Source organism: Hesperophylax consimilis, chromosome 3, assembly GCF_061612785.1.
Source record: "Hesperophylax consimilis isolate HC1 chromosome 3, BYU_Hcon_1.0, whole genome shotgun sequence".
Lineage (NCBI taxonomy): Eukaryota > Metazoa > Arthropoda > Insecta > Trichoptera > Limnephilidae > Hesperophylax > Hesperophylax consimilis.
The window spans coordinates 17,800,952-17,817,129 of NC_142838.1; the positions used below are offsets into that span (position 1 = coordinate 17,800,952).

The 16,178-nt window shown below is 34.7% G+C and overlaps 1 protein-coding gene across 4 annotated transcripts in view; it reads right to left on the reverse strand.

Annotated features, from left to right (window-relative positions):
* Positions 1–16,178, reverse strand: part of exp (expansion) — a 248,645-nt gene that overhangs the window by 23,349 nt on the left and 209,118 nt on the right. For all 4 annotated transcript variants that reach the window (XR_016305059.1, XM_089648887.1, XM_089648905.1 and 1 more), the window contains 2 exons: positions 10,288–10,544; positions 2,327–2,414 (listed from right to left, as the gene is read on the reverse strand). Coding sequence is in view for 3 of the 4 variants with exons in the window: in XM_089648887.1 (XP_089505013.1) it covers positions 2,327–2,414; positions 10,288–10,544 (345 nt within the window). In the remaining variant the exon portion in view is untranslated. The remainder of the gene's footprint in view (positions 1–2,326; positions 2,415–10,287; positions 10,545–16,178) is intronic.

Sequence of the window (16,178 nt, forward strand, 5' to 3'; positions counted from 1 at the left end):
CTTTTTTTTTTTTTTTTCTGTGTGCTGGTATTGAACAACGTTGTAAAAACTTATACAAACACCGACACAGTTCGCTATTTTGTTATCTTGTAATCGGGCGGCAACATTCTTTCTACGCGTGAGTTAAAATAGAAAATGGGCACGCCATCGAAATTTATTTGCCTTTATGCCCTTCTAAGTAACAAGTATCATCCGCGGTTTAAGAGGAGGTACTCTCGGTTTATCCCGACTGGCGATTTTTTTTTTTTAACAGAACTTTGGGGCCGTTCAAGTATTACGTAAGCAGATTTATTACAATTATTTACCCCCTCCTCCCCCTTGTCACCAAAAGTAAGCAAAGCTCTTACCCCCCCCCACCCATGCTTACGTAAAAATTGGTACCTATATGCATTTTCTGTTTTTTTATTGATTCATAAGCGAAAGAGGATCAACGGTAACACAAATATCAATTTGCTTTGATTTGCTTACAACACGTCAAATCGTCAATCGTACTAAAACGAAACAATAGATTGATGGAAGAAATTTTGACAAGTGAGTAGCGCGCGGTAATTCCCCCATTCGCTTCTAAGCGAGTACCTAAACGTATTAATTATTTGTGGGAATCCCCGAATATGTATTCGGTTTTCAAACATAGACAATGTGTGGGTTGCCAATGTGTAAAAAAAAATAACTACTGCTGAGCAGTGCTGAAGTAATCACTATCTCGACCCCCCCACCCCCCCATGTCATCAAAAATAAGCAAAGCAAAGACCCCCCTGCCCCCCTATAGTGCTTACATAATACTTGAACGGCCCCTTTGGCAAGAATGGAAAAATTCAAAGGTAAACTCAACGATCAAAAAATCGAATAAACAAACCAGGCAACTGCATTTTATGGATAACTCACTGAGCGAGGTAGTAGAACTATGAACAGAGCAACGCCGACAGAGGGAAATTAATAAATCACACCAAATAACAAGCCGGTGAAATGACCGGACTGCTGTCAAAGAAATAAGGCAAATCGTTGGTGATAGTACAATGGGCCTATCAGTGGCGCACCCAGAGAGGAGTTATTGTGTAATTCACGAACAATCTTATTCTTACAATTATTACTGCGTCTTGCGAGGATCAAATAATTTAATATACCCTCAAGTGTATCTAATAGCCATTGGACTGCGGAAAAAAAATCGGAAACGGACTGCTTCTTGGGAGGATATAATAATTTTCTTCAATGATTATGTTTCTCACCTGTTATTATTGTATTTGAAAAAGTCTAGTTCGTTATTCAAAATCAAATTATGTCCTAAAATTGTATGCAAAGTGATGCATTTATTTATTCATTCTCTTTCATTAAAAAACCGTTGTTTCCAATAATGTCAGTCATGACAATTGGGATTCTAGTGTACCTAATTCAGGTACCTAATTACGGTTCCACGACAAATCAACACAGTGACAACTCAAAACACTTTTAAAAAGTTATATAAAGTCATTAGAAACGATAAACAAAATAATTTAACCTAACCTAACCTACTTAACCCAGTTAATAAAGTTTTTGTTTCATCACTTTCCATGACTTTATATAACTTTTTAAAGATGTGATGAATTATCATTGTGATGATTTATCCGGTCACCCTAATTACGTGTCATAACTTTTTGAAATTGGATTGTTCGCGCATAAGTAAGAACATCTATAAAACCAATGCAGTGTTAGTGAATTTTAAATAAATATTATGCATAGCATATTTTATCCTTTTAACTAGGCTCCCCCCAAGAAAAAAGTCCTGGGTACGCCACTGGGGCTAATTAACACAAGAGTCTTAGGGGAACTTTGCAGACCATCTTAGAATCAATAGATAATAATAGAAAACAACAGAAGATGCGAAATCACTAGGTGATTTTTCACAAAAACGGCGCTCTACAAATTATCCAATTATTATTATTATTCTTATTATTATTATAGGCGAGAGTGACTTGAACAAGTTTAAAGGGTAATATGTGAACGTTTTGTTTTGTTCTTTGCCTTTAAATCTAACAACTAACAACAAATAATTCTCGCAATGGGGTGTTCCAAAATTAGCAAAGATAGTTTTCCATAAATACCGAAAAGAGCTAGCAATAAAGTAGTTGCCTATGTACAAAGGTGGCAACATACTGAATAGCCAGTATACCAAATATGGGAAGCTGATATATGTATGTGCGGAATGAATACATTGCATTGTCCTAATGTTTAAACTTGATTATAATGGGAAACAAATGTAGATTATAAGATTTAAATTTAAACGAAACGAGAAACAGTTGAAGAAAAAAGCCGGCAATAAATTCGCCAGCAGGAATATAATATAACTCACCGTATTTCATATTGTCTTTTCCCTTGCCGGACTTCCCTCGCTGGAAGTGGTTCATCCTGGCTTCATCTTCAATGTCGTCGTAGTCGGGCTGAAAGAAGAAAACACATTAGAAATTTATACAGAAACACAAAAAATTGCACAAAAAAAAAAAAAAAAAAAATAAAACAAGCAGTTGACACAGGATCAGGAGAGGACGAATAATAATTTATTACTAGCTTTACTACCCGGCTCCGCCCGAGTTTAAATACTATTTTAACTATTTATTTATTTTATTGATACAAGATTTAGAGAGTACATGTGGTTTTTCGTGATATTTCACCCTCCATGCTAGGGATGACCCTGTGTTATGGCGGGTGAATTTTACAGTTTGCGGACATAGAATCTATACATTACTATAATATAAAAAAGAAAAATGATGTATAGCTAGTTTGGGTTGCAAGAAAAGGAGAAGTTAGAGTATTATAAGAAGATGAAAAATTTGAGAAATTATTAGTATATAGATCACACTAATTAATTATGTACATACTTTACCGCTAAGTTAGGCAATAAGGATATATTATGTTTTGTCTGAAAGGTGATAGAGTGTAGAATTAATGGGTATTTTAGTTGTAATGTATTCCGTGTGTAAGGATCCATTTCGTAATTTGTTTTTTTAAAGGAATGGGGTTGACTCACGGTTTTTAGGTTTTCAGGGTTAAAGATTTTAGGAGCTAGGAAGAAAAATTGTCTTTGAGCTGACGTGGTATGTAGTGAAGGTACTTTGTAGTGACAGTTGGTTATTGTTCTGGTGGTGTAGTTGTGTTGTAAGAGAGTTTTGTTTTTATATTTGAACAGGAAATGTATTAGCGAAAATTTTAGGTGGAATTGTCGTATGTTTAAGACCCTATACTCTATGAATCCTGAAATATGGAATACATATTAATGCTTATCGTCTTATTTTACTTAGATATTTCATATATAAATAGCTCACAATAGAAATTTCGTTGGAGCTGAAAACAATTGAATGCAGATGTTATAACACCAGACCTCACCATCGAACATAATATTTCTCTGCTTTATATAAAATATGTTGATTTCTGCTCCATTGTTAAGATTTCAATTATTTTACTATTACATATTTATGAGGAATACTTGGAGAAGGTAGATGAGTTTGTGTATTTAGGAAGTATGTTCTAGAGAGATGGGAAGGCTGACAAGAGATATTGAAAGAAGGATAAATGCAGGTAACTCCATTAATGGACTGAACGCAGTTGACGCTAACAAAAAATTGTCTAAAAAAGAGAAGCTCCATAAAAGAATATTGGTACCTACCCTGATGTATGGAAGTGAGGCATGGAACCGGCAGAGAAAGGATGAAAGTAGACTGAATGCTGTAGAAATGGGATCCCTGAGGCATATGTGTGGTAAAACTATGTATAATCGTGTGAGAGATGTAATAGATCCGCAAAGAGTGCAAGACTGACGTAAGCGTAATGAGTAAGATTAAGAAAGGGAGGCTTAGTTGGTTTGGGCAGTAGAGCAAATGAGCGAAGAAAGGAGTGTAATGAGAATATATGACGTAAATGTGAATGGTAGCAGAAGTCGGGGACGCCCGAATAAGACATGGCACAATCAAGTGAATCAGATACTTGAGTCAAGCCACGTCAAGAGTCAGAATAATAGAAGAGTGTATATTAGACGATGTACGAATGTGAATGAGGCAAAGAGTGTGTGACAATACCGAGTTTTTTTGGCGGTCCGTCCTCTCTGCCCACCCCTGCGGGGAATCGGCGTGATGGTGAGTTACTTAGTTAACATATAAGTGCAGTGTTATCATTGTAATAATTTATGTTATTAAGTTTATATGAAAGGAACGTATCGGTAGGTACCTTCTCTCCCTGTACAAATAATGTATGTTATTAAGGTTATCTGAATGGAACGCATCAGTAGGTACCTTCTCTCCCCGTATACAAATCTATTTCCTGATTTGGAAGATTTACCGCTCCGAAACGAATTACGCACATCAGCCGTTGATAGGTTCACGCCGAAAATGAATCGCGAAGCGTCCCACTAATAAACTCAATGAACATCATATCAAATCAGTCAGTTCTTTTTCCTGGATACTGGACTCTCCGGACAGGCTACTTTGGCGGAGGTCAGTCCATTAGTTCCAGCGGGAATAAATCTCAGACGGAAATAACTTCTGCACGTCATGGGGGCCGTCGACCCTGGACGAATTATATATGTATATATATTAAGAACAGGGATGCAACGTTTCATGAAATTTGGAAGTTCCTAGTTCGAGAGGTTTTGTGTTGAAGCATCCGAATTTCTGTTTTTTTTACATTAGTTTGAATAGGCATTCTGAAGTGCGTTAATGAGTGTTGTGGGTATATTAAACCACTATAGTAACCTATCGAAGACTAGTAATATATATTAGGTAATGTATTAGTTTCATTTTATTAATGTTCTTAAGACATGATGCATACAGAGGATTTCTTGAAAATTTTGATCCAAAAATCAAATTTAATAGGAAGATAAGAGCTATTATAATTTCAAACAAATAATTTGTGTCAAAGTGTCCTAGTCAATTTTCTCACCAATGCGACAAATTACAAAAAAAAACTGGTTTCTTTACAGTATAACAACATGCATGAAAAACACTCTTGGGCAAGACAACAACTATCAGAAAAAATGACCTCTACCAAGACAAATAGAAATTGCGCGAAATAAATTACAGACCTTGTAACAAAAATTCAAATAAACCAGCCAAAGCGAGTAAGAAACATTAGTTATTTAACACATAATGAAAGAAATAAAATAAAGAAAAGAAGTTGCAAAGATAAAATCTGCATAAAGAAAGCCAAACAACATAATTTAGCTTAGAGTAACAAAGGAATTCCCGAACTTTTATTATCCTCGCGTATTTCAGGGACCGCTTATTTCCATCTCTCAAAGTAATCTCTTGAAATATAATACCAGCAATATGGCACACTTGAAAAGCTCCGGTGACGCTGTCATATAGATATCAGAATAAAGACTTTCAATTTCTTATAAAACCTGATACGATGTCCTGAGCCGCGGGATTTGAACCCGACTTCGGGGTACTTACGTCGGTCGGATAATGGAGAATCCTTGTATTCAATGTGCATATGTTTGAGTGCATCTAAATCGCAAAGTTCAGTAAATTGATGTTCCACAGCATGTAACTAAGCTGAACTCACTTACAATATTGTTTGTCCAGAATATAATTTATTTCTAATAAAGTTTTTTTTGCGTTATATAAAAGGGTCTTGGAAAACAAAAAATAGGCTGACTGTAAAGTTTCACGCTAATAATGAAATGTCGTAGCTTAAAATCGGACGCCCCAAACTTAATGCCCATATTTAATCTCTGTCGTGAGAGACGATAAAACTTCAAACCCTTTTGGCACAACTGACTTGAATCAAAATACGTGGCACAAGCAATACATCATCCCGGATAAAGCACCATAACAAAAATGAAATGCTTTTTTGTTTGTTTTTGATTGCATCTCTTAGTGAGAAGTGGGGAATGATTGTGCCAAAAATAATATTGGTGGAATATAATTTTTAAAAAATTTAAAAATATATATATATATATATATATTAGGGTGTCCCAAAAAAATTAAAGTTGTTATTTTTGAACGCATACCCTCTAATTTTGTTTTAATAATGACAAAACACTTATAAAAAAAATTTCGTTTACTTTGGACAACTGCAACCCGTGCCGACTTGCATCGAAAGATGTCAGTACATGTACATTAAGACGCCAGCGAGCAAACGTGTTGATGAGCTTGTAGTAACTTGCTATTTTGTTAGTAAACGAAAATCACTCGTTCAGGCAAGATGTTGTTAGATTTACGCACTTCTAAAAAGAGTATATTTTTAATAGGAGTCGTAAAACACCAAATATCGCGTTCTAAACTGCCATCTAATGGACAAGTTCTTGAAATTTTGCTCTACAATATCCGGAAAGTGAATTTAACTGTCAATATATACCAAATATAGCCATAGTTGGTATTAAGCTGTGTTTGAAGTAAAAATCAGTCATGTGACTACAAGCCCTGACATACCACTCTTCAAAAAGTTTCGAGATAACTGTAAAAATGTTGATCCCGATAAAATTCAGTGCTACAGAGAAAATCTCACATTGCACCTAACCGCTTCCGAAATCGATGATTTGCTTGACTTTTACCGTACTGCACTGACAAAAAAATACTTGGAGATGACTATTGAGAGTTTTTAGAGCTCTGTGTGATAGTTTTAGGAGGAGATACAGCGAGAAAATTTAAGATTCGGCCTCCAGGTGCTCGATGGATGGCAAAGGCGCTTTATTCATTGAAAATATCATTAATTTGTGCGCAATTTAAAATTACCGGTAAGGATAAGGCGGCACTTTTAGACGTTTGCCTGTTCATAGTAACAACCTATGTCAAGCCATGGTTACAATGTATTATAGCAGTTAAAGCACCTTACCACGACTTGTGCTTTTTGAAATCGATGAAGGCTTAAGAAAAAAATGATGAAAACATCTCAATGGCTACTTTATTTCTGTTCAGTAAGCAGTTATGGTATTTGACCGACGAAGGATCTATTTTATCGCTAATTGACGACGCTGTGGATCGAACAACTACAATAAAAATGCTCGAAATATCAAAAAAAAAAATTTATCAACCCATGACAAACGTTACATCCCATCGAAGGAAAATCTTGGTGTTAAATTGTATGGTAAGTTTATTAAGTAGTTTAAATTATTTTTTATTTTGAGGTTTTTGTTCATATCATAATTTAGTGACTTTTGTTTCAGAGAAAAATATTTACGACTTCATTTCAGTCAAGAGCAAGTATTTGTTTGATCTTCTGAAAACAGATGCCAGTTTTCTTAACGAATTCCCTACGATGTGGTCAAATAATGCTTCGTATCAAGAAGTCAGAAAGAAGGTGTCGCCGCTGAGGGTAGTGAATGATACAGCTGAAAGAACTGTTAAGTTAATGCAAGATTTTCATGGCTTAATCTCACGGTCGAAGAGGAACAAAAATAATTTTTGTTACGGTGCGTTCAGGAACACCGGAAGATTTATCCTTACTGTAAAAAACAAACTATGAAGAAAAAATTTAATCAATAAACCATTTTTAAATAAAATACTACATAATTGAACATTTGTGCATTTTTAAATTTTATTTATCCGACAAAAATGAAAGTTGAAAATCCTTCCATATTAACTCTGTACCATATGTTTGGCATCAAGTCGGCACGGGTTGCCGGTGTTTAATCAAAATAATATTTATTATATGAGTTATTAGGATCAAATGGAATAAAATAAGAGGGTATGCATATTTAAATTCATGAAAAAAAAATTCTTCCTTATGTCCTGGGACACCCTAATATATATATATATTCGCATATTCTTGACCATGAGTGCGTATTATATTTTCTATGTTGCCTCAAATAATAAAAAAAATATATTAAAGTTAAAATTTTGTTACTAGGAGGGAATGTTAAGTACCTCCTTCCAATTTTTATGGGAACACGTGCCGATATGATTTTGATATAATATATCACTCACAACACCGTGTAAAATAATGTACTTATCCGTAAGCAATAAATAAAAGAAACTACCTTTCGTTGACGCCCAATTTATGCAATGCGAAATGACCTTCAGATTCTTTACAATTCACAAGAGGCTGATTATTATTAAATTGTTTTTGACCAGCGGTTATTTTTCACAATTTTATAACTTGCTGTTTTCGACTGACAATAGACGCCTTCGTAGTTTTATCCAATTACGATACAGTAACTACATAATCTCGATTGAAATTGATCTCCAACCACGAGGGAATTATAACTCATTGCTCTGATTTGTAATTGAATTTATGGGATGTAATACAATTGTAGGCATGTACTGCCGTAATCTCACCACTTATCATGTGTGTATCCTGCTAATGTACCCAAGACGATTCAATATAAAATTACGATATAAATCCACTGCGTACTGATCTGCACGGAAACATTGAAAAATTGAAAGCGATTTAATAGATCGGAAAGTACGCATTTCATAAACATGTTTTTTCAATAGCTACAACAGATTTTACGTAGTTAAAAAAAATCATAGTTATATATTTAATCATATTAATTCCAATGTTTGGAAAAAATTTTGCATTAAAAAATATTTGGTAATCTGGGTAAACATTTACACAATAATGAATATATATTCTAGCAGCAATATATAAGACCTAGCATAATGGATATTGGTTCCTGCAATGACTTTTGTTTTAGTTATTTTGCTTATCAAATGTATTTTTTTACAAGTGTATCACACCAAAAAAAATGAAGTGAATCTATCTACAATGCGTTCGTAATAAGCAGATTTACAAACGTTTCTATGAAGGCTGCTAAGAAGGGAACTAACGATAGAATGATACATTTTAGAAATGCAAAAAAAATTGCTGTGTGTCAACGCCCCCGATTACAGTAATATGTTTGTGCATCTGTTTATTTGTAAATTGCGTGTGAATCTGGGTGGAAATGGAACTGTGGTTTAATATCAATAACATATTAAGAACTCTGTACCCGGTCTCCGAGTGATTGTTTCGCATTGATTAGTGGTTGCATTATTTTCATTCCTTGCCCTACCAGTTGCAGCCGACCGCAAATTTATTTATGATTTGGACCGATGCAATGGGGTGGTTTGTTCCACCATTTCAATATATTAGAATCATATCAGCAATTTGAAAAAGGTTGAATTATATCCACCACACTTGCCTAATATCATACAAATCATCCCTCCTTGTTGTAAAGTGGTTTCAATTTGACTACGCACAATCACAAACCTCATTTTATTTCAGGATTGTAAAAATCGAGCAAAAAATAATAAAAAGAATATAAGAATAATAAATTTCACTGCGAGATGAAATCCTCGGCACAGCTACCGAATATTTCATCATTTTAACGCGGTAGCAGGTTTAACCGCTTGATGGAGAGAAAGTAAACGCCGACAGCCTTTTTTAGGTTTACAAAAAGAGTTTTCATTGAATTTGCTGCACCAAATGTAACGCTTTAACGTTTTTGATAGCTCCGTTTGCCGCTGACGATCATCATAATGAAGTACCAACCTATCTTCCTACCCGACCGAACTAATGATTGAAGAAAAATAAAAAAATAAAGTTAAGTGTGAAGCTTAATCTTCGAGAATTTTCGACTGATTGCATTGATTTCACATTTGATAATTGGACTGAATTGAAAAAACAAACACCAAAACTTTTGTGTTTTCCGCAAAACCTTTCGAACGGTTAGCTTTGAAAATTAAACTCTCTTGAATTTTTAGAAAAATAAAATTACTTTCAGCTCATAGAGTCATTTTCGTCGTGAGTTATGCAGCTTATATTCCAACCTTTAATTTAAAAAAAAATAACGTAATGTGCTGTATCATGTGTAACTCACTTTTCTACTTAAAATAAAGCCTGATAAGTTCTAGTATAGAATATTTAAAAAAATCCAAGAAATTTATCTACTAGTGTGGGCCTTAAAAAATTACGAAGGGTTTGGTTGATTACGCACGGACTAACAATTAGGAATAACGTACGAAATGATTAAATATCAGAAGGCCCACGCAACCAAACTTGATTTCGATCGAGAAGCAGAGGTTGCCTTCAAAAAGAGTGCTGCTGACGAAGACGTGATGACGTGCAGAAGAACTGCCGGCTAAGAACGTGCTAAAGAACTGACTGATGACTGATGACATGCTAAATAATTGCCGGCTGAGAACGTGCTAAAGAACTGACTGATGGCGTACTAAGGGACTGTCGGCTTCTGACGGGTGAGAGCCGCCAAGAATCTCAACTGCAGGCGTTTGAGGGAGGCCAATGTTCATAGCTGGACGCCAGGGTATCGATGTCAAGAATCGAGGCCCTGGCTCACAAAGAAGAAGAATAACATATAGGGGACCGTTATGTTTTTCTTACCCTAGGTATGTCATGGGGGTATACTCCGTTTTCTCTTGGGGGTAGTTTGGGCGGTTTGTCTCCCCTCCTCTGTCCAGCCTGCATCAGCAGCTGGTCTCTGGCATTGCCCACCATACCATGACCGTTGGTTCCGTTTCCGTTGAAACCGGAACTTCCGCTGGAACCGGAACCTGCCGGTCCGTTGGCGACACTGTAGGGATCCTCGTCAGGGATGGGGATGCGAGGACGATTCTTGATATCTACCATCGGCCGTTGAACTGAAACAAGAAAAAATAATAAATTTCATGTTCATATTACTTATAATTATATAGATGAGCAGTAAATATAAAAATAAATTATAGTACTATGGCATGCCCATTTAGAATGATTGATAGGCTGGTGGAAGTGAGATGCAAACGAAACAAGGAAGTGGAAGGTTAGCAAGTACCTGACTATTCTCAACTGAAAACTAAGCATTACTAAAACCATTTGGTGGAACTGATAGTAAATCTTCCTTTTCTGGAACGATGTGCAAATAAATTATGGAGATATATCGCCAACTCTTGATAGGTTATCCTCATGATAATCTATATTTTAGATTTATACATTTACAATTTACTTTTTTATAAAGTCCGAGTGACTTGAACCCATAAATATTGGCGACATAACGGATAAGTTAACCGAGTTTTCTACCTAATGCGAGTATTTATTTATTTATTATACGTTATCCTGTGAATAAGCTAAAGAGGATGGTGAAACACCCCGTAAGGCTCTTCATAATATTATTTATTTTAAATTACATATGAGATAACCCACATAAAACTAACCAACTATCTAACCATCACGCCGTTTCCCCGCAGGGGTAGGACGGACCGTCGGCGGACATTCATACATCGCCTCATATATACTCTTCTATTATTCTGACTCTTTACGTAGCCCGACTCTAGTATCTGATTCACTTGGTCGTGCCATGTCTTCCTCGGGCGTCCCCGACTTCTTCTACTATTCACATTTGCATCGTATATTCTACACATAAATATTTTAAATTTTATATAGCCTCATCGGAATTTGATGCCAAAGATCTTAACGTTCTGCCATGAAGATTATCGTATTATTATTTAATTGCTTTCATGTCTTTTATACCATACACTGTATAAAGTAAGAGTTTCATAATGCATTCAAAGGGCGAAACAGATACCACCCATAATATTTAGCAAACATAAAATAAGTCTTTTTTATGTGCTAAAAAATATGTAGGTATGATAATAACGAAAAATAATAATATTAAGTGGGTCTTCTAGAAAGCACTAAGCCAAATGGAGCGATCATTCACATTACATCATTCACATTACATCATCATCAATAATACCTACCGTCATTGATTACACAGATAGTGAATACGCTCCACATTAAAACTTCCAAAACATTAGAAAATTGCAAGTAAACACAACATAAAGTGTCGAAGTAGTTAAATCACTTCATCTTCGAAATATTCAATCAGTTAGATTTTTAAATTATCGTGTGTGCTGTGCAGTGCTGTGTTTTAAAAATATTAAAATAACAATTTTCAACTGGTAAACATACCAAACGCGCAGGCGCATTATCAGTCCGTCATTACTATCGCCATTGGTCGAAAGTGTCGTCACTTTTGAATAGTGCTAAACAGTTTGCGGGAAACAGGCGTTTGTGTATAAACTAATTACGAATAAAGTTAACATATTTTTAACTCTTTTTAAATAAATTTTAATATGGATTTAAACGAGAACTCTCTTAACTATATGACCAAGGCCAAGGATCTACTCTGTTCGCTGATAAAAATTATTAATGACCCCGGCAACAAATTTACGAAGGAGCAAATGGGTAAAATTACCCCGATAACAACGGATCTGTTAGGAACCACAGGATTGATGGCTGTTCGTATGGGAATGTTGGAAGGAGAATTGTCAACATTAAAAAGTGTAACGGATACTCAGTCTATTGTTACTAACCCGACAAATACTTCATCTTCAATAAATGATTTGCTCGCAGAGGCCGAGGAAAGAAAAACCCGGTCAAAGAACATTATTTTATTTAATGTTCCCGAAAGTATTTCAGAATCAACAACAACAATTATTAAAATGGACAGCGATAAAGTAGTTTCAGCGATTAGTGATATAAATAATGAATTAATACCGAGTGTGGTTAAGTCGTACAGACTTGGTGTAAAAAAGTCCAACAAAATTAGACCGATTAAGGTCGAATTCAATGACTCTGTCTCGGCTCGTGAGGTTTTGACCAGGAACGCAAAACTGAAAAACGGTATAAAGGCCAGTAACGACCAAACACCATTGCAGAGGACTCAACTTCTAGATTTACGCCAACAACTCGAGACGAGGAAGAACAACGGTGAAACCAATATAACTATCAAATATGTGAACTCTGTACCTAAAATTATTGAATGTGCGCCAAAAAACTGAAACAACAAAAAATAAAATGCTACTACCAAAATGTGAGAGGGATCCGCACTAAACTTCCCATGTTGCTGACTTCGGCGGCAACTATCAGCAGTGATATCTTCATTTTAACCGAAACATGGCTCGACTCAGGAATCAATTCCGCCGAATTAGGCTTCCCTAATTTCAACATCTACCGTATGGATAGGAATTCTAAAACAAGTGCCAAAACGAGAGGAGGTGGTGTAGCCATTGCTATCTCAAAAAATCTCAGTTCTTCAAAAATATCCACAAAAAACACATCCATCGAGCAACTATTTGTCAATGTGAACACTTCTAGAGGTAAAATAATAGTGGGATGTGCATACTTACCTCCGAATTCTGATGTCCAAAGCTACAGCAATCACTGCGACGAGGTTGAATCAATTTGTGCTAAATATCCTAATACTAAACTACTTCTAGTTGGTGATTACAATCTGCCACATTATGATTGGTGTAATATGAATTCTGTCAATTCTTGTTCTAATGTTAATATTCGTGTTATTAGAGATATGGCACTGTTCTTAGGTCTAACACAGTGTAATAATGTTCTTAATATAGGAGGTCGTACGTTGGATTTGGCACTGTCAAATGTGTCTGACATCTGTGTTGTGAGAAGTACCGAAATTCTATTACCTGTCGATGTTTACCATCCACCACTAGAAATATGCATGTCCAATCTTAAACCAATTCCTATCGTAAAAAAGGTAGTAGAAACTCGAAATTTCAAAAAAGCTGACTATGTTAAAATTTCAAATTTCCTTAAACAGACTGACTGGTCATTCTTTGATAGCGACGATGATATTAATGTACACCTTAAAAAATTTTACTTCATCGTTAATTCTGCAATTGAACAATTTGTTCCTTTAACGACTTACAGAGAAACTCTATACCCAAAATGGTTCTCAAAAGACCTGATAGACTTAATTTACCTCAAAAAATTATCTCATAAGAGATTCAAACAAAGTCGCCTGGCCATCGATTATACTGCGTTTCAAAAATTGAGGGCAGAGTGCAATAAGCTCTCCGCAAAATGTTACAAAAATTACATTAGTGATGTCGAAGGCTCTATCATGGACGACTCAAATTTCTTTTGGAAATATGTTAAATCCCAAAAAGAAAATGGTACTTACATACCTAGTAGTGTGTCATTCGATTCTAAATTATCCCAAAATCTTCAGGAAACTGTTAATCTTTTTGCTGATTTTTTTAGCGGCGTTTACATTAATGCAAGTGAAGACATCAATATTTCGTGCTTTGATTTGGTTGAAACTCTTGATATATCTGACTGTAATGTAACCATAGACGATATTATATCTAAGCTGAAGAGTCTTGATTCCCGAAAATCCGCAGGACCTGATAATGTTCCGCCCAGGTTTTTAGTAAATTGTATGCATACATTGTCATATCCTATTCATAAGTTATTTACAAAGTCACTCTCATCAGGTGTATTCCCGGACCTTTGGAAGTTTAGTCTTTTAACGCCCATTTTCAAAAAAGGTAATAAGAGCGAAGTAACAAATTATAGGCCAATATGTATAATGTCTACTTTACCCAAACTTTTTGAAAGCCTAGTACTAGTTAAGTTGATATCCCGAATCAATCGAACCATCTCTCCCCTTCAACATGGATTCATTAAAGGTAGATCTACTCTTACCAATTTGATATTGTACACGAATGATATTGTTAATGCCCTTAATGCATCACATCAAACTGATTCCATATATACTGACTTCAGTAAGGCATTTGATAAAGTAAACCACAAAATATTATTACGTAAACTAAAATTGTTGGGAATAAGAGGGAGCATGTTGGAATGGTTTAAGAGTTATCTATTAGGAAGGTACTTAGCAGTCAAGATAGATTCGTTTACTTCTTATACATTTGCTGCCTCGAGCGGAGTACCACAGGGATCTCACTTGGGCCCAATATTATTTTGTTTGTTTATCAATGATATTGTTAATATTTTTACTAATGTTAAAGTCCTGTTATTTGCCGACGATCTGAAGATATACAGAATAATCAAAGACGATGACGATCGCGCAATTTTGCAGTTGAACCTTAATAAACTATGTGCGTGGTGTTCTGTCAATGATTTGCAACTAAATTTAGGTAAATGCCAGATTATCAGTTTTTACAAAGGCAAAAATCCACTTAATTTTTCCTATTTTATGAATGGTGCTAATCTTCTTCGTGTATCACAGATTCGTGATCTTGGTGTTATATTCCACGAGAGTCTACAGTTTAACGAACACATCGATGAAATAACAAGCGATGCGATGAGAATACTAGGTTTTATTTTGAGAATGGGAGCAAATTTTAAAAGTATGTCAACATTAAAACATCTGTATTGCTCGTTAGTACGAAGCAAATTAGAATACAATTCCACCGTATGGTCACCGTACTACAAGGTCCATTCTCAATCATTAGAAAAGGTACAAAATAAATTCCTTCGGTACATTAATTTTAAAATGAAAATTCCAATCGAATTTATAAATTACAATAACTTGCTTGCTGAAACTAAACTTCTTAAATTATCTGATAGAAGAGTGTTAATTGATTTGCTATTTTTATTCAAAATTATTAAATCTTTAATTGACAGCCCTAATTTGTTGGAACTTATTTGCATTAATGTTCCTGCTAGGCAAACTCGCAGTAAAGATACTTTTAAATTTAACAAGAACCTCAACACTAATTATTCTATTTTTTCACCAATTCCTAGAATTCACAACCTTGCGAATAAATACTGTGAACTTATAGATATGTTTGGTTTTGACAATTTTGTGAGCTTTAAAAGGCAACTTATTTCGATTCTATCGGCTAATTATTAACTTTTATAGCTTTAATAATTTTATTACATCTTCTCCCATTCGAAACCTTTCAAGTAAATTATATCCATATTTGTTTGTTTTTTATTTGCTCTACTATACACTTATAATTGTATGCATATACCTACTAACTACTTTTTATACATAACACTATGTTCCATCTCAGATCTTATTATTTCTTATTCATGTCGATATTGCTAAATTCTATTAGTTTTTGCTTTTTACAGGTGCAACTCTTATTTTGTTATTTTTTTTTTTTTTTTTAAATCTCTGTTATAATGTTCTTTACCTCACGAGTAAGTTACACTCTAATTTATATTGGTTTATCGATTTGTTAAACTCACAATTAATACTGGGTTTAAACACACCCACTTACTTACTTTTTATGTTGAACTTTCTTTTACTTACTATTTCATGCTTGGGTATATTTTATATTGAATCCATCTTATTAGTGTTTTGCTAATTTGCACAAAATTTTATTATATGTGTTGCTTTCTTACAATTAACTCCATTTATCTTCTTATGTTCAATTATTGTAATCAATGTAAATGTATATTTTCATGTAAAAGCCCATTAGGGCGTAAATAAAGTAATAAATAAATTGCAATACTGC